General features: G+C 44.9%; 1 protein-coding gene across 1 annotated transcript in view; it reads right to left on the bottom strand.

The window, feature by feature from the left end:
• Positions 1-23,946, bottom strand: part of C2CD3 (C2 domain containing 3 centriole elongation regulator) — a 2,415,762-nt gene that overhangs the window by 787,175 nt on the left and 1,604,641 nt on the right. The window contains exon 27 of the mRNA XM_044072855.1: positions 19,279-19,298. Coding sequence (XP_043928790.1) covers positions 19,279-19,298 — 20 coding nt within the window. The remainder of the gene's footprint in view (positions 1-19,278; positions 19,299-23,946) is intronic.

The following is a 23,946-nucleotide window of genomic DNA, read 5'->3' on the forward strand; positions in this document are numbered from 1 at the left end:
CCACGTGCCTTGGACAGTCCTGCCCACACAATTCCCCCCCATCCTAGGCGGGAGGCATCCGTGGTCACTGTGGCCTGGGGTAGGGGCATAACAAATGATCGTTCTCCCCGAAGGTCTCGGGATTGGAGCCACTACATGAGGGAGTTACTGCAAATCCTGCTGAGAGGGATCGGCAACTTTAGTGGATGATGTGGAATGGACCACTGGACTTGCAAAGTCCACTGTAAAACCCTCATGTGCAGGTGAGCGTAAGGGATCAAATTGATCGCTGCCGCCATGGACCCCAAAGCTCTCAGGACTAACTCTGCTGGGGGGGAGCAGGAGGCTGAAGAAGAGCTAGTACGTGTAGATTCATGCTGTGAGGTCTGTCTGTCGTTAGGAAAGCCTTGACCTGAAGGGAATCTATCCTGGCCCCTATAAAATCTACAACCTGAACAGGTTGAAGGAACGACTTCTTGACATTTATAGTGATCCCAACTGGGGTGATAAACAGACGAAGAAGTCCCTGGCTAGCCTCAGGTGGGCCACTACAACTGCCATGACCTTGGTGAACACCCTGGGGGCTGTGGTGAGACAGAAGGGTAGGACCCTGAACTGGTAATGACTGGCCCCTAGCCGAAAGTGGAGAAACCTCCTGGACCATCTGTCCATGAGTATATGGTAGTACGCATCCTTGAGGTCTATGGAGCACATCCAGTCCTCCTCCTGCAAGAGGGGCAGGATGGATTGGAGCATGACCATCCAGAATTTCTCCTTGGAAATGAAAAGGTTCATTGTTGACAGGTCGAGAATCGGCCTCAAGTCCCCCATCTTTTTTGGCACCAAAAAGAACCTGGAGTAGATGCCTAATCCGGACTGGTCTGGGGGCACATGCTGGATGGCACTTTTTTCTAACAGCTTTTCTATTTCCTAAGCTGCGGCCTCCCTTTGAGTGGGTAGAACATCTGGGAGGCGCCTTGAGTAAGGGGGCTTGTTTATGAAGGGGATTGAATAGCCTCTGGATATTATTTGAAGCACCCAGTGATCTGTCTTGATGGACTCCCATTGAGCCAGGTGCCTCGAGAAATGTCCCCCGACTGCATCCAGAGGGGAGCAGTCGGGCAACCCCTCAGGGCTGCTGCGCGGGTCGGTCGGAAAAGGGTTCCTGTGACCCGAAGGTCTTCGGACCCCCCTCTGCCTCTGGGCCTGCGTCCACCTTGTCCCCCTCTGCTTCTGGGGGAGGAGTCCTGAGCGTTCCAGGCCTGCTGAGATTTCCAGAACCACATCTTCTTCTGCCCTCACTGGTTCCTGGAGAAGGACCTTTGAGGGGTAGAGAAGCGGATTCCGAAGGCTGACAGCGTTTTACTGTCTTTCTCGCTCTGGACCAGCATCTCGCGGACGGTCTTCCCGAACAGGGTAGAACCGTCAAAGGGTGCATTCGCGAAGGACGCCTTGAAAGGTTCTGAAAAATTGCAAAGCCGAAGCCAGGCATGATGCCTTAAGGCGATACTGGACCCGCTAGCTCTAGCGGCTCCTTCTGTGGTATGGGAGAGTAGCCGCATAGATGTATTTGACACTGATTTGAAAGTGGCCATACGCGCCGAGAAAGTCCGTTTATCCTCGGCCAACATGGACTCTGGGGGAGACTCAGCGTACTCTTTAACCAGATCCCGCTGCAGACTAATAACATGGGCCAAGTAATTCAGCGCCCTAATAGAGAAGGTAGCTGAAGCAAACATCGGCTTTCCAATACGGTCCATTGCCCATGACTCCTTGTCGGATGAATGGACTGAGGAACTGTCCCTGAGCTAGTTCCTTTTTGGTGGCCGCCGCCGCCGCCACCACCATTGGTTTCGTTTGCTGGTTTGTGCCTGAGGAGATTTTGTTTTTAAAGTTTGTCAAATTCGCTGAAGTTTGCTTTTCTGTGTTTGTTATGGCCTCTGGCAAACTCAACGACCGAGAGGATGCAATTTGTCCGACGCTTACTGAACCGATGGTCGGACAAGACTGTTCAGATGAAGTGAATTTAACTGTATTAATTTTAGCTCTTACACAACGTGTTGACACTTTGTCTTCACATTTGGATACTCAAATCTGTAATTTTAATGCGAGTATTGCTGCTGCAAACTGTTTAGACCTGACAAGCTCTATTCAACCTGGCCAACGTACTCCGCCAATACTCCCGAGGACCAACAGTGAGAGTCCGGGAGAGCAAGTAACAAATCAGAACACATCGTGGGACAATGTTTCAAATTTAAGGCAACGTGAAAAAACAGTGCGTTCTACAAATGGTAGTCACAGACTTGTTCAGCAAGTATCAAACTATCCAGTAACCTCAGTGACTCCTATTAATTCAAATAATGTTAACGAAGGGAATAACATCAACAGACTAGAACCTACAACAAATATTAGCGTTCGAGAGCTTATTGGAGCTCCATCTTTCCAAGACTGGATTTATGATACAAGCAAGTTAAGTTTTGGACAAAGCAACTTACGGGAGCAACTAGCTGACAATGCTATGGATCCTGAGGTTAGTCCTGGCACTATTACTAAAAACTTAAAAGTACTTCATGCCAAATTATTAAAAATTAAAAAGCTTCAATTAGAAGTAAACTATTTTCAGGAATGTAATAGACAACGACTGGTTCCAAAAGGTTTGAGACACCATTTTTACCCAACGGGGCTCGTGGCAAACTCCTTGTTTCATTTGGAAGTAAATACATTGTTTGACAAACAGGGCTTTGCCTTAATGGACTTGATGGTCAAACATTACGGTATTCAAATTGTTGAGCTATCAAAGGAAGTCGCTGACTTAAATGAATCTATAATGAACCATACTGACTTCCTTAGATATAAATTTGAGTACGACAGATGTTTTAACTCCATTGACCAACTACTCATGAGGTTAAAAATCAATAAAAGTAAAAAGATGGCTCATGATAGACTGTCGTATGACAGTGGGACAGCATATCCAAATCCCCCTTTGTCGCAAAATGGATTGGCTAATACTACTTCTATAAGTACTGTAACGAATACCAATACATTGTATGGAGAAGACTTGGATTCTAGTTTTGGTACAACTAATACTAACTCAAATAGGCAAAACCCTAACCAGAATCAAAATACTTGGGCAGGGCAACTCAGGAATGGGAAATTTAATAAGAACAACGGAGAAAATGCCAACCAAGTTTATTCCAATGGATCTTTCCCTAGTGATGAATATCATAACTCTAGGTTGGGCGCTATACCAAAGAGACCTTACAATAACAATCAGAGATACCAGAATCAAAAAAACAAATTTCGCCCACAGAATCAACCTACGAGGTGAACGATGGTAACAACGGCCCAGCCATCATTCAAAATAAAGCAGGAGAGTTCAACATTTATAATTTTTCATGTGTAGAGATCGATCCTGTATTTGTTGAACTGTTAGCTAAAGGGCAAACGTTTGTGCCCAGTAGACACATGAACTTAGTACAAAGTATCAAGGACTTAAAATTCTTTGTAAGGAAACTCAACCTTAACCTCTTAATAGGGGAGTCTATAAGGCCTGAGAGTGACTTTAGAGTGGCAAGTGTTTACAATCCTCCGTTGCACCCTACTCTAAGTATTTTTGAATCAGTAATGGAATTGGACTTGCGTTATTTAATTAACAATAAGAATAACGTTTTTTGTAAAGACACTGGATCTAGTAACATTACCAGAGATGAATCACTTGCCCTTTCTTTATTCAAGTCACTAGGGATTACATCTATAAAACCTGATAAAGGTGGAGGGTTAGTCATATTTGACAACTATGACTATAATGATAGAGTTGAACGTATTTTGGAGAGTGGCACTTATGTTAAGGCTTCGATCAATGAAGTCAATGTCGCGTATGGTAGGATTAAAAACTACTTTAGTGACTTATTCATAGATGGATATATAGATATTGACACCTACCATTATATAACCATAAATTGGCCAAAGATTCCTATGCTATTTGCAACACCTAAAATTCATAAGAATGTCACAAACCCACCACTTAGACCATTAATAGATGGACGGGCATCCATTACGTATGCGGCAGCCAAAATAGTAGATAATATTTTGAAGAAGTATTTAAAAACAGAAACACAAGTCTGCAAAGACTCATGGACATTTTTGGAAAACATCAACGACATTAGATATGAGGAAGAAACTAACTTTTTAACAATAGATGTAATAGATTTGTACACTTCTATTCCTCACACAGAAGGAATTGAATGGGTAAACCTCTTCTTAGTGAATAAGGGTGCATCACCCAGTGAGACCTTTACAGTTATAACTTTGCTTTACATCATCTTAACTAATAATTACTTTACATTTAATAACAATTTGTATTTGCAAAAATGCGGAGTTGCGATGGCCTCACCCTGTGGGGCCAGTTTCGCAAATACAGTAATGGTTTACTGGGAATCCAATTTCATTTTTAACAATGGGGAGTTGATTAAGTACATAAAGTACTATACCCGATTCTTAGATGATATATTTATTCTATATCAAGGTTCTAAAGAAACAGCTAACAAACTATTACATTATTTAAATAATACTACTAACTTCTTCAAATTTACTTCAGACTTCCAACAGTTGACTATAAACTATTTGGATGTCAATTTATCTAAGGATTTAATCAACAAACAATGTATTGCCCGAATACATAAAAAGGAAACATTTTGTAATTCCTACCTTCATTACACAAGTTTACATCCTTACAAACAAAAGAAATCTATAGTTAAAGGGCAATTGATCAGAGCAGCCCGTATGTCAACTTTATACAGTGACTTTTTGACTGAATGCCAACTTTTGGTAACTTTATTTATGGAGAGAGGATATCCAATGGACTTCATTACAGACATTTACAACGAGGTCAAGTGTAAAAGAGACAACTGTCTTATTGTACCAATTCTAGAAGTAAAAAATAGTTTTAATGACCATATAATAAAACCTTCTAATTTTGAAAGAATCTTGGATAAAAGAACTCAAATAATAGAAGAGAGAATAGAAACTAATAGTAATTTAGATAATAGCACTAATATTATTAAAAATGATAGTAATAATAATAATAAATATCAACTTAGTTATATAACAACATTTAATATGGAAAGTGGTATTATTAGAAATATACTATATAAAAACTGGTTATTAATTCAACAAGATAGAAATATTAGTCCAAAATTTTCTGAATATCCTACAATTGTCTTTAGAAAAGGACAAAACATTAAAAATATTCTTGAATCAAGTAAAATTAAACCCTTCAGCTACCGTATAGGAATGAACAACTGCGGTAGCTGTAGCATGTGTAAACACATGCTTAGCGGCGAATATGTTACTATCAATAGTAAGAAATATAAGATAAATTATAAATTAAACTGTAATTCAAAACTAATAGTCTATGTAGCTACGTGTACTTTATGTACAGCGTTCTACATAGGAAAAACAGAACGCCACTTTAAAGATAGGGTTTATGAGCATACATATGCGGTAGCCAATGCCAAGATGGAAAATGCATTAGCGAAACACACAATAGCTAATGTAGGACATAGGTTTAAATTCACAGCTATTGACCAGATTTTAACTAATATTAGAGGGGGACCATACAACCTTTTATTAGAAGATTGTGAACTGTCCTGGCAATGGAGAACTAATTCTTTTTATAAACCAGGACTTAATGAACAATGTAACATTCTTTGTTTATTGAAGTTGAAAAGTTTAATTAGATAACTTTTATGTTTTGATACATCTGTCACTACCCTTTAAGTATATCCCATGTAGTTATGATTTAACAATATCATATGGTATTCATTTTACGTATATTGTTATACATACATATAATTATTCTTATACATAACTTTACATACATTCAAATATATATACTTATTTAATAATTTTATATATATATATATATATATATATATATATATATATATATATATATATATATATATATATATATACATATGTTTTTTACATGTATATATATGTTTTTTTTTTATATATATATAGCCTTTATATAAAGAGTTATATTTAAGACGTGCAGCAGTATAGCAATACTCAGATGTGATTTTAAAGTAACTAAATTTTAATTTATTTCAGGTTACTATGTGTATTACTTTAATTGTCTTTCTTAAGGAAATGACGTTAGGTTATAAATTAACAACCTGTGTAACTTGTGTTTTTTGTCTGAAGAAGTTGCCCCAATAGAGGGCGACGAAAAGCGCTTTACAACAATTAAAGAGTTTATCCCTTGGTTTCGTTTGCTGGTTTGTGCCTGAGGAGATTTTGTTTTTATAGAACTCAAATGTGATTATAAACACAATAAACCTTAAATGCAGGGAATAGCATCCTATCCCCCCAGCCTAATCAAACCCCACAGCCCCGAGTCTTAGATCTAACCCCAGCCCTGATCCCAATTCTAAAATGATCATCACTGACTTCTGCAAATATTACAGGAAGGTACACTAAACTATGTTTTCTTTCAACATATCAGCTGACCAAACAGAATTTTCCTAATAATGTGTCAAGCAAATTCTACATCTATCAATGTTGACAGAAAGCACATACCTTCCAACTGTGCATAACTGTTTACACTTTAGATCCTTCCTTTTTCCTGTAAACTAAAATTTCCTGAAAAATGTCAAGAGTCCATGAAGAAAACTGATGCAGAGAGGGGATGATGCTGTGAGCAGCTACACCATACCTCATGAAGAGCATATTAAAATGAATACATTTACAGGGCTGTACTGAGAATATGAAATGCTGAAATGAAGTCGCCATACAGTTTGTACCATATGCAAGAACGATGGATTTAACGAGAACTTGGGGAATATGGATGGGACAGATATAATCACTATGAAATAATGAGGACATAAGGCTAAATGGTACATTTTGTGAACAGCAGTAAAGGTGGTCCAACACAGTAGAATATAGTGTGGAACACCACAAACTGCAGCCCCTAAACAGTGCTGAAAGTAACTAAAGCAACCATGTCTATACTACGTAAATGATGTAAAAGTTACAGCAGGGAAAAATCCAAGGAACGACACTGTATCAGTGGCAGCAAAGTCACAACAGCAACCGTGCCATATGCTGCGCGATGTCTTGGGAGTGTCGAAACTGCCTGTCACACTTGTCATAAGACAAGTGCAGTTACTATGCAACTGTATGGACAAATAAATGAAATCATCAGTTTTTGTCCTGTGATAAACAGAAAGTAAAAGTGAAACTACATTCATCTGCCATACTGAACGTATTACTCAACAGTGCAGTGGTGATGCAGAACTGAAATATCTAACGGTAAACTGTATTCATTCTGCCAAGGGAACTTACCACAACAGTAGCTGTTCGAATGATCACTGCTGCAGAACTTTAAGCTACATGATCTATATCCTGCCTAAGGTATAACAACAGCTTTCAAAGTTTAAGGGCACCTTCCATGCACTCAGAGTGTTGAAAGCTGGAGTACAGCAAGGAGAAAGTCAATGGTCTGAATGCTAAGCCCTTCAGAGTTTCCATGCCAACTGAAAAAAACTAAGCTAGAGCCATGAAACATATGACTGCTAGGTGTATAAAAATCAATGTCCTCACCCTGGCAAAGAAAAGAGATACAAAAATGAAGTGGGATGGCGGGAGGGACGGAGAGAGACTACTGCAGCAATGATCTATTTGAACAAATACTGTTATCGTACGTTTACTTACACAACTGTACTAAGTTCATCAGTAGATCATGGCTACAGAAACATCAGCCATACGAGTAGATGGCCAAAGCTTAGAAAGAAAGGGGAGAGAATGGATCAGGCTCCAGGGGCATCTGCTCTAGACTTGGAAAAGGAGTCTAGTTATGGCCAAAGCTTAGAAAGAAAGGGGAGAGAATGGATCAGGCTCCAGGGGCATCTGCTCTAGACTTGGAAAAGGAGTCTAGTTATGGCCAAAGCTTAGAAAGAAAGGGGAGAGAATGGATCAGGCTCCAGGAGCCTCTGCTCTAGACTTGGAAAAGGAGTCTAGTTATGGCCAAAGCTTAGAAAGAAAGGGGAGAGAATGGATCAGGCTCCAGGGGCATCTGCTCTAGACTTGGAAAAGGAGTCTAGTTATGGCCAAAGCTTAGAAAGAAAGGGGAGAGAATGGATCAGGCTCCAGGAGCATCTGCTCTAGACTTGGAAAAGGAGTCTAGTTATGGCCAAAGCTTAGAAAGAAAGGGGAGAGAATGGATCAGGCTCCAGGAGCATCTGCTCTAGACTTGGAAAAGGAGTCTAGTTATGGCCAAAGCTTAGAAAGAAAGGGGAGAGAATGGATCGGGCTCCAGAGGCATCTGCTCTAGACTTGGAAAAGGAGTCTAGTTATGGCCAAAGCTTAGAAAGAAAGGGGAGAGAATGGATCAGGCTCCAGGAGCATCTGCTCTAGACTTGGAAAAGGAGTCTAGTTATGGCCAAAGCTTAGAAAGAAAGGGGAGAGAATGGATCAGGCTCCAGGGGCATCTGCTCTAGACTTGGAAAAGGAGTCTAGTTATGGCCAAAGCTTAGAAAGAAAGGGGAGAGAATGGATCAGGCTCCAGGGGCATCTGCTCTAGACTTGGAAAAGGAGTCTAGTTATGGCCAAAGCTTAGAAAGAAAGGGGAGAGAATGGATCAGGCTCCAGGGGCATCTGCTCTAGACTTGGAAAAGGAGTCTAGTTATGGCCAAAGCTTAGAAAGAAAGGGGAGAGAATGGATCAGGCTCCAGGAGCATCTGCTCTAGACTTGGAAAAGGAGTCTAGTTATGGCCAAAGCTTAGAAAGAAAGGGGAGAGAATGGATCAGGCTCCAGGAGCATCTGCTCTAGACTTGGAAAAGGAGTCTAGTTATGGCCAAAGCTTAGAAAGAAAGGGGAGAGAATGGATCAGGCTCCAGGAGCATCTGCTCTAGACTTGGAAAAGGAGTCTAGTTATGGCCAAAGCTTAGAAAGAAAGGGGAGAGAATGGATCAGGCTCCAGGAGCATCTGCTCTAGACTTGGAAAAGGAGTCTAGTTATGGCCAAAGCTTAGAAAGAAAGGGGAGAGAATGGATCAGGCTCCAGGAGCATCTGCTCTAGACTTGGAAAAGGAGTCTAGTTATGGCCAAAGCTTAGAAAGAAAGGGGAGAGAATGGATCAGGCTCCAGGAGCATCTGCTCTAGACTTGGAAAAGGAGTCTAGTTATGGCCAAAGCTTAGAAAGAAAGGGGAGAGAATGGATCAGGCTCCAGGAGCATCTGCTCTAGACTTGGAAAAGGAGTCTAGTTATGGCCAAAGCTTAGAAAGAAAGGGGAGAGAATGGATCAGGCTCCAGGAGCATCTGCTCTAGACTTGGAAAAGGAGTCTAGTTATGGCCAAAGCTTAGAAAGAAAGGGGAGAGAATGGATCAGGCTCCAGGAGCATCTGCTCTAGACTTGGAAAAGGAGTCTAGTTATGGCCAAAGCTTAGAAAGAAAGGGGAGAGAATGGATCAGGCTCCAGGAGCCTCTGCTCTAGACTTGGAAAAGGAGTCTAGTTATGGCCAAAGCTTAGAAAGAAAGGGGAGAGAATGGATCAGGCTCCAGGAGCCTCTGCTCTAGACTTGGAAAAGGAGTCTAGTTATGGCCAAAGCTTAGAAAGAAAGGGGAGAGAATGGATCAGGCTCCAGGAGCCTCTGCTCTAGACTTGGAAAAGGAGTCTAGTTATGGCCAAAGCTTAGAAAGAAAGGGGAGAGAATGGATCAGGCTCCAGGAGCATCTGCTCTAGACTTGGAAAAGGAGTCTAGTTATGGCCAAAGCTTAGAAAGAAAGGGGAGAGAATGGATCAGGCTCCAGGAGCATCTGCTCTAGACTTGGAAAAGGAGTCTAGTTATGGCCAAAGCTTAGAAAGAAAGGGGAGAGAATGGATCAGGCTCCAGGAGCATCTGCTCTAGACTTGGAAAAGGAGTCTAGTTATGGCCAAAGCTTAGAAAGAAAGGGGAGAGAATGGATCAGGCTCCAGGAGCATCTGCTCTAGACTTGGAAAAGGAGTCTAGTTATGGCCAAAGCTTAGAAAGAAAGGGGAGAGAATGGATCAGGCTCCAGGGGCATCTGCTCTAGACTTGGAAAAGGAGTCTAGTTATGGCCAAAGCTTAGAAAGAAAGGGGAGAGAATGGATCAGGCTCCAGGAGCATCTGCTCTAGACTTGGAAAAGGAGTCTAGTTATGGCCAAAGCTTAGAAAGAAAGGGGAGAGAATGGATCAGGCTCCAGGAGCATCTGCTCTAGACTTGGAAAAGGAGTCTAGTTATGGCCAAAGCTTAGAAAGAAAGGGGGGAGAATGGATCAGGCTCCAGGAGCATCTGCTCTAGACTTGGAAAAGGAGTCTAGTTATGGCCAAAGCTTAGAAAGAAAGGGGAGAGAATGGATCAGGCTCCAGGAGCATCTGCTCTAGACTTGGAAAAGGAGTCTAGTTTGCAGTGCCTTGTGGAAGTACAGAGGAACAATTTGCTGCCTCTACAGTCCTTTTAGAGTCCACCCCTTTACAAAGAACCATTGAGGAAGCCGAAGTAATAGTAGAATGTGCCTGGACTCTGCCTGGAATTGATTTGTTATAGTGGGAATAAAGACAGAAAACAGCCTGGGACAACCATCAGGAACAGTCTGCTTTGACACTGGTTGCACTTTTTTCTTACCTTTGTAGGAAATGAATTAGTGATAAGAAATTTCAGTGTCTTTAGTTTTATCATAGTAGTATCTGACTTGTCTGTGGAATTCCAGAGCGAGAGGAATCCTTTCTTTCCCTCATTTTTAGGCTCTGGAAAGAGGACATGAAGATGGATAGCGCGACACAAGGAAAACTCAGATACCACTTTAGTCATAAATGAAGGCTTATTTCTTAAGGAAACCCTACCTTTGTGGAAAATAATACCCACCAGAAGAGCTTGCAACTCAGACATTCTTTTTCAAATGTGAAGTCAGACAAAAAGGAAAGTGGAGTTGTGTAAGCAAACTAACCATAACAGTAGATGTTCGACTGATCACTGCGGCAGTAGCCTGAGCTATATAGATTACATCTTACCAAGCATATAACAGCTGGCCAGCTTCCAAAGTTTCAGGCACCTTCCATGTGCCCAAATTGTCAGGCAGCTCAAGCTACAAGTAAACTTAGCATAACAGTAGTAGTTCAAGTCATCACTGCTGCAGTAACCCCTCCCTCCCTCCTTTCCCCCCTTTTTTTTGCTGTGCTTTTTATGCCAGGGTGTGAGCATTTATTTATTTATTTTTTGTTGTTGCTCCTAGCATTGCCCTTTTGGGGTTCAGCCTCCCTCTCTGTTTTGACAGGACAGCTCTAAAGGGCTGCACACCCAAACTTGTCTTTTAGTCAGCTCAGCTCTAGCTGCCTGACAGCTTGGGTGTGCGGAAGGTGCCATGAAGTTTGCCGGCTGTTATATTCTTGGCAGAATACAAGTTAAATAGCTAAGGCTACTGCAGCAGTGATCATTAAGATGAACATTCACTAGCATCACAAATCCTAATATCCTGAGGAATTCCTTTGCTGAAGTCATTCACTGTGAGAAGAAATGCAAGAATAAATCTAGATATACATGTACTTTGTACCTTTGAGAGAAAAGCTCTGTGGGACGGAATAAAAATAAAAGTTATGGACTCACCATAGCTATGCATCCGTGTTGTCCATTTTCATTTTTCTTCAATGAATGGGTTCGGACCCACTCCTTGGATTCTATTCAGCCACCTTTCTCTAGATTCTAGGATCTGACTCTCATGCTCCTCCCTTAATCCATAATGTCCCTGACCACTGCATTACCCCAGACTGGGTTTGTTGCTATTATACAACTTTTCAAATATAAAAGCTACTAATACTACATAAAGGAGAAAAGTTAAAAGAACAGGAGCTCAAACTAAAGTACAGTCGTGTACACGTACCACAAATGTAGATGTTCGAGTGTATTCACTGTCGCAGTATACATAAAGTACAGTTGTGTACACTTACCACAAATGTAGATGTTCGAGTGTATTCACTGTTGCAGTCATCGCATTTGGGTTACCCTGCCAGGGTAGCCCTCGGCCAGCCTGAATATCAGAGGCTTAGTATTTCTGCACTAGTTGCTGTTGCTTTCGAACCGACGTGAGGTCATCAGTAGTATAAAGTAAGGCAGCCGACGCCATTACATCAGCTTTTCTTGCCCTAAACTGTCAGGAGCCCCCAAGTAGGAGCCAGGTTCTGGTGGAAGAACCCCACCTGTAGAAAGTAAATACCAATATGTCCCTTGTAAGGAAAGAGAAGAAAAAAGGCCGATAGAGGGAGGGGAAACCAGGACTGCAACAGTGAATACACTCGAACATCTACATTTATGGCATGTGTACACAACTGTACTATGTTCTTCGTGTTTCACTGTTGCAGTCATCACATTTGGGTTGATTCCCAAAGCTGAGGAAATGGGTGGAGGCAGTCAAGGAAACTAGGGGCTGGCTAGGTTGCCCTGCAAGACTGCAGAGGCAAACACTGCCCTGGATTTGCAGAAGAGAGGCAGGTGGTAATGTTTTGTAAAAGTGTGAACAGATATCCAGGTGGCATACTCCAGGATGCCCCTGGTGGGGACTCTAAGGAAAGCTGCAGAGGTGGAGGCTGCTCTGGTGGAATGAGTCCTGACCCCCTTGGGGGATGCTTTCCGTGTTGTTTGCAGCACAAACAGATGCAGTGTGCTATCCATTTGGAAATGGTTTCTTTGGAAATGCCTTTGTCTTCTGCCCCTGTAGCAAAGCTAACCAGCAATTGATCAGACTTTCTGAAGGATTTAGTCCTATCTAGATAGAATCTGAGCTGTCTGTGCACATCTAGAGAGTGAAGAATCCTTTCCCCCTTGTTCTGGGGATTAGGAAAAAAGGTGGGCAAATGAATGGATTGGTTGAGAGCCACACTGGCCAACACCTTGGGCATGAAGGATGGGTTAGTCCTGAGGGGTACCCTGTCAGCATGGAAGATGATGAAGGGTTCCACAGCCATGAGTGCTTGCAGCTCGGAGACTCTTCTGGCTGAAGTGATGGCCAGAAGGAAAGCTGTCTTCCAGGAGGGAAATTTTAGCTCTGCAGAAGAAGCTGGTTCAAATGGGGGTAGGGTAAGCTTTTCCAACACAAAGTTTAGGTCCCAAGCTGGAGTAGGGTGCTCTTTTGGGTGGCCTCAAGTTGCTAGTCCCTCTTAGGAACTGTTTGTTCAAAGGGTGTGAGAAAAGGGGCTGCTCAGTGGGAAAATGAGCAGAGATAGCAGAGACATGAATTTTAATAGAGAAAAAAGAGAGGCCACTCTGTAGCAGGTCAGCTAAGTAATCCAGGATGAGAAGGCAGGAGGGCTGTGTCATATTGGCTCCCTTAGCCTGAATCCAGGTGCAGAACCTTTTCCATTTGTCAGCATAAGTGTTTGTAGTGTTAGAGCGCCTGGCCTCACGTATAACATCTAGAACCTGTTTACTGAGGTTGGCAGATTGATCGGGGGTTAGGGAATAAGCCAAGCTGCCAAACTGATTGTCTGCAATTGGGGATGCATGAATTCCCCTTCCCTCTGGGTCAGGAGGTTTGGAATCTGAGGAAGATGCCATGGTGGCAGTGAGGACAGGCTCCACAGCAAGAAGTACCAGTGCAGGTGAGGCCAGTCTGGAGCTATAAGAATTGTTCTTTGTTTTTCCTCCTTTATTTTGAGCAGTTCCTGGGGATGAGAGGTAGTGGAGGAAAGGCATAGACCGATGGACTGAACCAGGGGAAAGACACAGCATCCACTTTCCAAGCCATACAGTGATGCTCCCTGGTGCAGAATTTGTTGAGCTGATGGTTGGTGTGGGAGGCAAAGAGGTCGACCTTCGGGGTGCCCCATTTCTGAGTTATTAGGATAAAGGTTCTTCTGTTTAGCTGCCACTCATATGGGTCCAGTAGATTTCTGCTTAATTGGTCTGCCAGAGAGTTGAGAGAACCTGGTAGGAATTGTGCTAACAGGTGGAGTTCCATGGCAGAGGCTGTGTGCCAAAAGGTCATGTCCAGCCTGCATAGAGGGTGGGAGTGAGTCCCTCCCTGGTTGCTGATATACCACATCACAGTAGTGTTGTCTATTTTGATGAGGAAAGTCACTGGGGACAGAAGTGGCTTGAAAGCTATCAAGGTGTGCTGGACAGCCATCATCTCTTTTTGGCTGATGTGCAGAGGGATTTTCTGTGGGCTCCATTGGCCCTGTATGCACCTGCTGTTCAAGTGTGCACCCCAGGCATAGTCTGATGCGTCTGTTGTGAGGGTCAGGGTGGAGGGGGGTGATGAGAAAGGTAGTCCCTTGTTGTGGGAGCATGCTGTTGCCCACCAAAGAAAATCTTTTCTGAGTCAAGGAATTATAGGTATAAGAGTCTCCAGGTCTTAAGAGTGTTGACACCAAAGGCTTTTTAGGTACCACTGAAGTTTCCTCATATGCAGTCTGGCAAATGGAATGAGTATTATGCAAGATGCCATGAACCCCAGAGCTTGCAGGATTTTCCTTGCAGATAGCTGGGGTCTGGGTGGCTAGTTGAGAGAAGTAGGCGGTCAGGAAAATTTGCTTTTCTGGTGTAAGGAATGCCATCTGGGAAGCGGTGTACAGGCTTGCTCTCAGGAATATAATGTGTTGGGTCGGCACCTGTTTGGATTTCTTTTTGTTGATTGTGTACCCTAGGGAGGTTAGTAGGGACTTTACAAAGGCCAGGTGCTTGAGCAGTTTTTCCTGGCTGTCTGCCTGAATTAGGCAGTCGTCTAAGTATGGGTAAATCTGCATATTCTTTTGCCTTCAAAAAGGCAATGGCCAGAGCCAGACATTTTGTGAAAACTCTGGGGGCAGTAGATAAGCCAAAGGGAAGTGCAGAGAACTGAAAGTGCTAAGATCCTGCCCTGAAATGGAGATATTTCCTGCATGACTCCCTGATAGGAATGTGGAGGTAGGCCTCTTTTAGGTCAAGGGTGGCTAGCCAAGCATCCTTGGAGAGCATGGGTAGTAGCTGCTGGAGGGTGAGAATTTTACATTTTGGGATCACCAGGAAGGTGTTTAGAATGGAGAAATAGAGGATGGGGCCTCAGATGCCCTCTTTTCTGGGTACCAGAACAAGTCTGGAGTAGAAACTTTGGCCTTTCTGTTCTGCGGGAACATGCTCTACTGCCCTCATAGAGAGCAGGGAAAGGACTTGCTTTTGTCCCTCTGCCCACCGGTTTGGAGGTAGATCTGGGGACCCTTTTGGGGTTGGAAGGGTGAGGAAAGAAAATGTGTATCCCTGGGACACTATGTTGAGAACCCAGCAGTCGTTGGTAATGGTGGCCCAGGTGCTTGTGTGAAAGGAGAGTTTTCCTCCTAGGGGTAAGTGAAGGTGGGCAGAGGGAGGGGGAGGTGAGTCATTGTGAGTTCTTACCATAAGGGGGTGGCTTAGAACTCCCTGGTTTTGAAGTGGAGGTAGTCCGCTACTTAGATCTCTGCATTACCTGTGGCTGCTGTCTGGGGGGTCTGGTTCTCGGGATTTGGGCTGAACTGGCCTAGTGTGAGCAGGAAAGGACCATTGCTTGGTGGGAGACAATGCCTGTTGAACCTGGGTGGCTGGACCTGTAAGAAATCCTTAATTGTCTGCATAGATTTTGCTTTTTCTTCCATCTTTTTTAACACCTCCTCTGCCTTAGTGCCAAATAAGTTCTCTTTGTGCAAGGGTGCATCCAACAATTGAGATTTGACATGATCTGACAAGGGCTGTTCCTTAAGCCATACATGCCATCTAATGACAGATCCGGTGACTGCTGCCCTGCAAGAAGCTTCTAGGGCGTCAAAACCGCAGTGCAAGGTGTGTTTAGTTACTTGACTTGCAGAATGCATTAACTCTTGTAACTCTTTAGATTCTGCACAAGCAGGAAAGGAAGACATTTTTTGTTTGAGGAATTCCAGGGTATGTTGCTGACATTTTAGCATATGGAACTGACAATTTAGTGCCCTGACAGCAAGAGTAGCTGAGGTGTACACTTTTTTACCCCACCTGTCTAGTGCTCAGGAATCCCTATCTGAGGGGGTGGGATTCTTAGCAGAGGTTGCTTTAATACCTTTAGGCACTTGAGAAATTACTTCAGGGTCAGCAGTAGGATTTTTAAAAAGAAATGTGTGTGAGTCAGGGACTCTGTAGTACCTTGTCTGGTTTTCTGGGTGCAGGAGGGAGGGTGTCAGGAGTCAAGCTGGATTCCAGGAAAACATCCTCCACAAAATCCAGGACTGGGGGGATGGCCAAGGGTCTGTGCTGTGGAAGATCTAAGAATTATCTGAGTCTCTTTTTAGACTGAGGGTAGTCCTGACTCTCCAACTGGAAATTCTCCCTTAAGGTATGAAGGGTTTCCCCAAAGGAAAAATCCTTTGGGGGAAGAGGCTGAAGGGATGGAATCCTCTGCATCAGAATCCTCATAAATAGAGAGAGGTTGCATGTCTTCATATTCAGATGCATCAGAGTCATCTGACTTTTGTTCAGATAAAACTACAGGGGACAGATCTCTTTTCCTTTTGGAGGGGGTAGCTTGGCTTCCCCTGATCAGCATGAGAAGGTCTTCTGCCATTTTAAGCATTTGAGACTGAGGCAAGGAAGCAGGTGCCTGAGACTGGGTCGGTTTCTTGGGTGTGGCTCGTACCCTGGGCCTAAGAAACTCAGTTGTTTTCGAAAGAACAGTAGTTGCGAAAGAAGACTTCGGTTTGTGTCGAGAATCCGTACTGTGAAGGACTTCCTTGGAAGCCGGTGCCTGCTCAGCGGCTCCCATCCAAGGTAAAGATGATCGCAGGGTCCTTAGTCGAAGAAAGGTTTTGAGGCATACTGGACTCTGAAAGGGTCTCGGTAGCAGCCTGCGAATCCACAAAAGCAGGCATCAGGGGCTGCAAAAGTGCCTCACTGAGGACCAGAGAACTGATGACTAGCTTAACGGGAGCGTTGTTGGTAGGTTTGGACCTGTGCAGTTTGTCTGTCTTTATCTTTACGTTTTTTTTGAAAGATTTGCTGTTGGATGGCTTACCGAAGCCATATCGGAGTTTGAGCACTGTAAGTGAAAATATCTGGCAACAATAAGGGCCCGACGACAGATAGTTCTGGTGTTGAACAAAGCACAGACGCGACAGCTGGGGTTGTGGTCTGGGCCTAAACAAGTGATGCAGTAAGAATGAAAGTCTCAGTGTGGTATTTGCTTTCCACAAGCGAGACAATTGTTAACTTTTTCTGACATCGGTTAGTGCAAGAAAAAAAGATATCCCAACGGGGTACTTAGCTTTAGAAGACTTCAGCTTCAATTCGGTAGACAAAACTCAGGTAGCGGCCAACCAGCACTCGTGCGGAACTACTACTGCTTCGGGCTCCACGGCAAGAATGACTGATGTAAAGCCGTCGGCTGCCTTACTTTATACTATTGACGACCTGACGTCAGTCCTAAAGCGACATACTAAGCCTCTGGTATTTGGGCCGGCTGTGGGGTACACTGGCAGGGATAACCCAAATGTGATGACTGCAACAGTGAAATACAAAGAACATCTGTGGTTTCTAACACAATATTCCATCAGTTCTCTCCCAAAGACATGGATAGGGATAGGTGGGGGGGGAATGAAAAGGGGCAACACAGATGCTTATTTATGGTGAGTACATAACTTTTCTATCTGAGGTTGTCATTTTCATTTGATCCTCAATGAATGGGACAGAGTCCCCAGCTACGGTAACCTTGGGTGGCCTTCATGGAAGGATGTTCCAGAGAACCGTAGAATCGAATACAGCTCTGTTTCTGGAGATGATATCCATCTTGTAATGAGTAATAAAGCTAGGATCATTAGACCATGTAGCAGCTGCACAAATATCAACAGAGGCTCTGGCCCAAAAAGCAGCTGACACAGCCATTAACCTAGTTGAGTGTGCCTTTGGATGTCTTGGCAAGGTTAAGTCTCTTGAAGAGTACACATAAGGAATGCAATCTGTTATCCATTTGGCTAGTGTAGTTTTTGAGACTGGTGTTCTTAGTTTGTTACTGGAATAGGAAATAAACAGTTGGTCAGATTTTCTAAATTCCTTAGCCCTATATGAAGATAAAAACAAAGTTGCCTATGCACATCTAAAACATGAAGCATATATTCTCCTTTATTATCAAATTTAGGAAAGAAAACAGATAAGTTGATCACTTGATTGTTGTTTGTTCACAGGCAACTTTAGGCAAAAAAGAAGGGTTACTATGTAAGGTAACCCAATCCTTATGGAAAATCAAATAAGGTGGTTTTGAAGAGCGTACTTGGAGTTCAGAAACTCACCTGGCAGAAGTTATAGCCACAAGAAAGACGGTCTTTCCAGAAAGAAATCTGAGATCTGCTTTAGCCGAGGATTCAAATGGTGATTGTACTAAACTCTAATACGACAGTAAGATCCCAAGGTAGAGCGGGATCCTTATTTGGAGGCCTCAGTAAAAAGATACTCTTAAGAAATGCTTTACATAACCTGGATGAAGCTAAAGGGGAAGCGTTGTCTTTAAAGTGGTGCGCAGAGATGAATGCCAGCTGGACTTTGGTGGTAGAGAAACTCGTACCATTTTGAAAAACAGAGGCAAGAAAGCCTAAAACAACAGGGAATGGAGCAATGAAAGGATCCAAGTCTCTCTGCTGAACCCAAAAATAATGGCTCTTACATTTGCTCTTATAAACCTTCCTTGTAGAGGGCTTCTGAGATGAAAATAAAATCTGGCGAACAGGACAGGAAAGCCTGGAATGTCTAGCCATCAATGGAAGTGGAGAAACCATGCGGTCAGCCTGAGGCTTGCAATGTCCAGATGAGTCATCTCTGATGGATATGAACAAAGGTCTGGACCAAGGAGGACATAGTAGGTGGCACTGTAGGAAGGGGGATAGAAGGGGGCAGTGAGGATTACCTTGTGCTTCAAATGGAGGGCTTTCTGAAGGAATTTGGGGATTAGCGGTATGGAGGATAAGCATATAGGAGACCGGATGGAAAACGTGGACTACAGCATCCCTCGGTGACTGTTCCTGAGGGGGAATTAGGGCAAAGATTTTGCTGCATTTGTTCTTGAGGGGAGAGGTGAACAGATCGCAGCAAGGTTGACCTTAATTTTGGAACATCATGTTTGCCATGGATTGACTGACAGACTACTCTTGTTAGGCATCAGTATGATCCTGCTGAGCTTCTGAGCTTGTTCACTAGAACTTTTAGTTATGTACTTAGCATAACTTTAGATGTATGGGATCCATCTCGCCTACATTCTGTACTGATGGGTTCGGAGCCGATCCTCGGCTCCGACTCGGCACGCTCTACTATAGAACGAAGTCTCTTATTGGCTGAGCTGTCCCACATCCCAGGATGCACCACCACTGCTTCCCCAGATCTTGTTTGTCCGCACACATGCACACACACATAGACTGTTGATATAATATTGCCAGGTGTTTCAAGATGAAACAGCTGAACTCGAACCGTCCGGTCTCTTCTGATCTCCAAGGCAGGGGGAAGGAGGGTGGGTTATTAGGAATGTAGGCGAGATGGATCCCATACATCTAAAGTTATGGTAAGTACATAACTAAAAGATGTAATGTGATTCTATCTCGTCTACATTCTGTACTGATGGGACAGCGTCCCTAGCACCTGATTCCTGGGTGGCTCACTGGAAAACACTCCTGAGAACTGTGGAACCAAAGGAAGCTCGCCCCCGAGATGCCACGTCCAATTTGTAATGAGAAATGAAGGTGTGAGGAGAAGACCACGTAGCCGCAGCACAAATGTCAGTAATGGCAAGCTTGGAATGAAAAGCTGCCGAAGTAGCCATAGCCCTGGTAGAATGAGCTTTCACTGTAGCTGTAAGCTCTTAATTAGAAATGAAGTAAGTATGACTGATACAGTCTCTGATCCACTTGGCAATAGTGACTTTCATGACGGCTTTGCCCAATTTAGTGTCCGAAAAGGACACAAACAACTGATCTGTTTTCCGTGCTTGGTGCGTCCTATCCAAATAGAAGCATAATTGTCTGTGAACATCTAAGGTGTGAAAGATGTATTCTGCTTTGTTTGAGTACTTTGGGAAGAAAACTGGAAGCTCCAATGATTGTTGCAGACAAAAACTAGAACAAACCTTAGGAACAAAGGATGGGTTCGGTCTGAGGGATACTCTAGCCTTGTGAAAAACCAGGTATGGTGGTTTGACGCATAGGGCTTGAAGTTCCGAAACTCTCCTGGCTGATGTAATTGCAACTAATAAAGCAGTCTTCCAAGAAAGAAATTTTAAGTCACAAGTTGCTGCTGGTTCAAAAGGGGAAGAGGTCAAAGCACCTAATACCACATTAAGGTCCCACGGTGGAGTGGGATGAGATATCGGGGGCCGTAGCAGCCCAGCACCTTTCATGAAGGCTTTAGACAACTTGTTGCTCATCAAAGGTGGTTCTATGCTCTCATGAAAATTGGAAATAGCTGCCAATTGGACCTTGATGGTAGAGACCGAACAACCTTGATTGAACAGAGAAGCTAAAAACTTCAGAACCTCTGACACCGGGACTGTTACGGGGTCTAATCCCCGGAGTTGGGCCCAAATAGCAAATCTCTTCCATTTGCTGCTATACATTTTCTTAGTAGAAGTCTTGTGGGCCGAGGACAAGATATGTAAGACTTCTGGGTCCAAAGCATGGTTCCTGGCTATGGTCGGAAGAGGAGGGCCAAGCTGTTAACTTCAACGAGTGGAGGGAGTGATGAAGCTGTCCCGACTGATGGGTCAAGAGATCCGGAACTTGGTCCAGGAACCATGGACCGTCCAGTGCATATTTCTGAAGAAAGGGAAACCAGACTTGACGAGGCCAGTATGGGGCAACTAGAATCATTTTGCTCTCCAAGCAAATCGCCTTCTGGATCACCTTGGGAAGAAGGGGAACCGGTGGAAAGGCGTATAGCAGACCGGTGGGCCAAGCTTGGACTAGGGCATCCTTGGGAATCTCCCCCGGAACTGGGGTGAGAGAGAAGAACTGTTGGCATTTCGTGTTGAGGGGGGTTGCAAAAAGGTCGCAGCAAGGAGTTCCCCATCTTCTGAAAATCTGAGTTGCCACTCTGTCGTTCAGAGACCACTCGTGAGGGGAGAGAATAGTTCTGCTCAGTCTGTCGGCTATCACATTGGATCTCCCTGGAATGTGTGTTGCTACCAGAAAACGTCTGGTTGCAATCGCCCAATCCCATACCTTCATGGCCTCTCTGCAAAGGGGGTAGGATCTGGTCCCTCCCTGTTTGTTCAGGTACCAGACTACTGACATGTTGTCGGACTGAATGGCAATCATGCCATGGGGGAGGTAACTGTGTAGTGCCTGCAGCGATAGAAGCACCACCCTCATTTCTAGTATGTTGATGTGGAGGAGACTCTCGTCGGAGTGCCACTTGCCTTGGACTGACCTTCCCAGGTAATGTCCCCCCCACCCCGTCTGGAAGGCGTCTGTAGTCAATGTGGCCACTGGAGGTGGTGGAACGAAGGGTCGCCCCTGATCCAGGTTGGAGGAAAGAAGCCACCAACGAAGGTCCTGTTTGCACGTCTCTGTGATCAGAATGTGGTGACTGAGAGGGAGATCCTGATAAGACCACTGGACTGACAGGAGCCACTGGAGAATCCTCATATGTAACCTTGCCAAGGGGACTAGGAGAACGGTGGCCGACATGGAACCTAACAGTTGTAGGACCATCCTGGCTGGGGCTCGACGTTTGAGGAGCAAGGCTCGAACTTGAGACTGTAGTGTTTCTATCCTCTCTGTAGGAAGATAGACCCGCATTTGCTTTGAGTCTATCTCTACTCCGATAAACCGAATGCACGGAGATGGCAGCAACATGGACTTTGTCCAATTGAAGGTGATTCCTAGGGAGTTGCCTAGAGATATGGTGGCTGCTAGGTTTTGCAAGAGTAGACGCCTGGAGGTGGCAGTTAGGAGCCAGTCGTCTAGGTATGGAAACACCTGGAATCCCAGACTTCTCAGGTGAGCAGTCACCACCGCCAAACATTTGGTGAACACCCTGGGGGCTGTGGTGAGACCAAAGGGCAGTGCACGGAACTGGAAATGACTGTCCCAGGCTGAAGCGCAAGTGTCTCCTGGACGCCTGATCTATCAGGATGTGATAATAGGCATCCTTGAGATCTATGGAGCACATCCAAACACCTTTCTCCAGCAGCGGGAGAATGGATTGCAAGGTGACCATCCGGAACTTGGACTTCTTCACTGATCGATTTAGCTTGCTGAGATCCAAAATGGGCCTCAATTCCCCGGTCTTTTTTGGCACCAAAAAGAATCTTGAGTAAGTCCCTAATCCGGTCTGGCCTGCGTGGACAGGTTGGATGACTCCTTTTTGAAGCAGCTTTGAGATTTCGTTGGCTGCAAGATCCCGTTGACTGGGTGGCGGGTCCGGGATTTTTTGGGATGGAGGGGGGGTTGAGAGAAGGGGATGATGTAACCTCCGGCGATGATTCGAAGCACCCATCGGTCCTGAGTGATACTCCCCCAGGCCTTTAGGTGCTTCGAAAAATGACCCCCGACTGGCACCGGAGCTGCACAATCGCGCAATCCTTCAGGGATTCTGGAAGGTTGAGGAGCCACGAAAGGACTCGTGGTCTCCAGTGTTGTGGGGGCCTCTGCCGCCTCTGGGACGGCGTCTTCCTGAAAAATTTCCCCCTCCTCTGCCTCTAGAAGGGGGATCGCTCTGCTGTGAAGAGTAAGACGTTTGAGATTTACGGAACCACATTTTCCCCCCTCTTCTAGCCTTGGGATAAGGCCTGAAGGGAGTGGAAAACCGTGCCCCTACGGTAGTTGAAGTCTTACCCTCTTGTTCACAGAGAGTCAGGGTGTCCTTTACCTTGGGTCCAAACAGAGAGGACCCATCAAAGGGAGCATCGGCAAAGGAAGACTTGAAGGCTTCTGCAAAATGACACAGGCGAAGCCAGGCTTGTCTCCGTAGAGCAACACCTGTTCCCGCCATTCTGCTCGCCCCCTCGGCTGCATATGAAATGAGCCTCATGGACGAGTTCGACAACGATGATAGGGTAGCCAGCTGAGAGCTAACCGTCTCGGCCAACTGCTCAGGTAAGTTACCAGAGAGGGTATCTGAAAGTTCCTTGACCAGATCCCTCTGAAGTCTGGTGAAGTGCGTCAGATAATTCAGAGACTTTAAAGTAAAGGTTGCTGAAGTAAGGGTGCACTTCCCGTACTGATCCATGCTCCTGGACTCTTTATTAGGAGGATGGACGGACGTTGAAGCCTCTGCCACATCTTGTTGGGTAGCAGATGCCACCACCAGGGCATCTACAGCCACACCTTTGGAGAGAAAATCCTTTTTGGGGGGTGCTGAAAGAAATTTATTGGGGTAAGCTGGCACCGGTTCCACAGAATCCGGGTGTTCCCACGGCCTTCAAGAGATCAAATCCAGAAGCTCATCGAAGGGCGGAGACACCCAGGAGGCGGAGGGCTGAACCCCGAAGGCCTTGAGGAATACCGACTCCTCAGCTGAAGGGGGTTTGGACTGCCAGTCGCCTCGTTGCTTCAGGATTTCCAAAATGTCCGCAAAGGAGACATCATCCGAGGACGACTTGGGGGACCCCTCTGCATCATCGAGGTCGGTGTCCGAGGTGAGAGACTCGTCAGGGGAGTCGACGTGCTTCCTCTTGCACTGTCTCTTCCTTGGAGGTTCCTTCGAAGACACTTCAGAGGGACCTTCAGGAAGGAGGGAACCCCCGATGGGGTGGCCTCAGGCCCCAGGGCTCCGCTGTCTTGAGACAGGGGGACTACAAAGGAACCAGTCTCCGTACCAAGGGAAGGTGACGGTGAGACTGTGGAGGTGGCCAAAGCACTCCTCATGGCCCTGAAGGCGGGACCCCCAGAGTCCTGGGAAGGTCCGACCCCCAAGGCCACAACAGTAGATGGCACTCCCGCAGCCGACGCACCGAGAGGGAGGCTCGGAACCGAAAACATCGGTCCCGAAGCGTC

The sequence above is a fragment of the Protopterus annectens genome, chromosome 5.part1 (assembly GCF_019279795.1).
Source record: "Protopterus annectens isolate FY-2018-M chromosome 5.part1, PAN1.0, whole genome shotgun sequence".
In the NCBI taxonomy this organism is placed as follows: Eukaryota; Metazoa; Chordata; order Ceratodontiformes; family Protopteridae; genus Protopterus; species Protopterus annectens.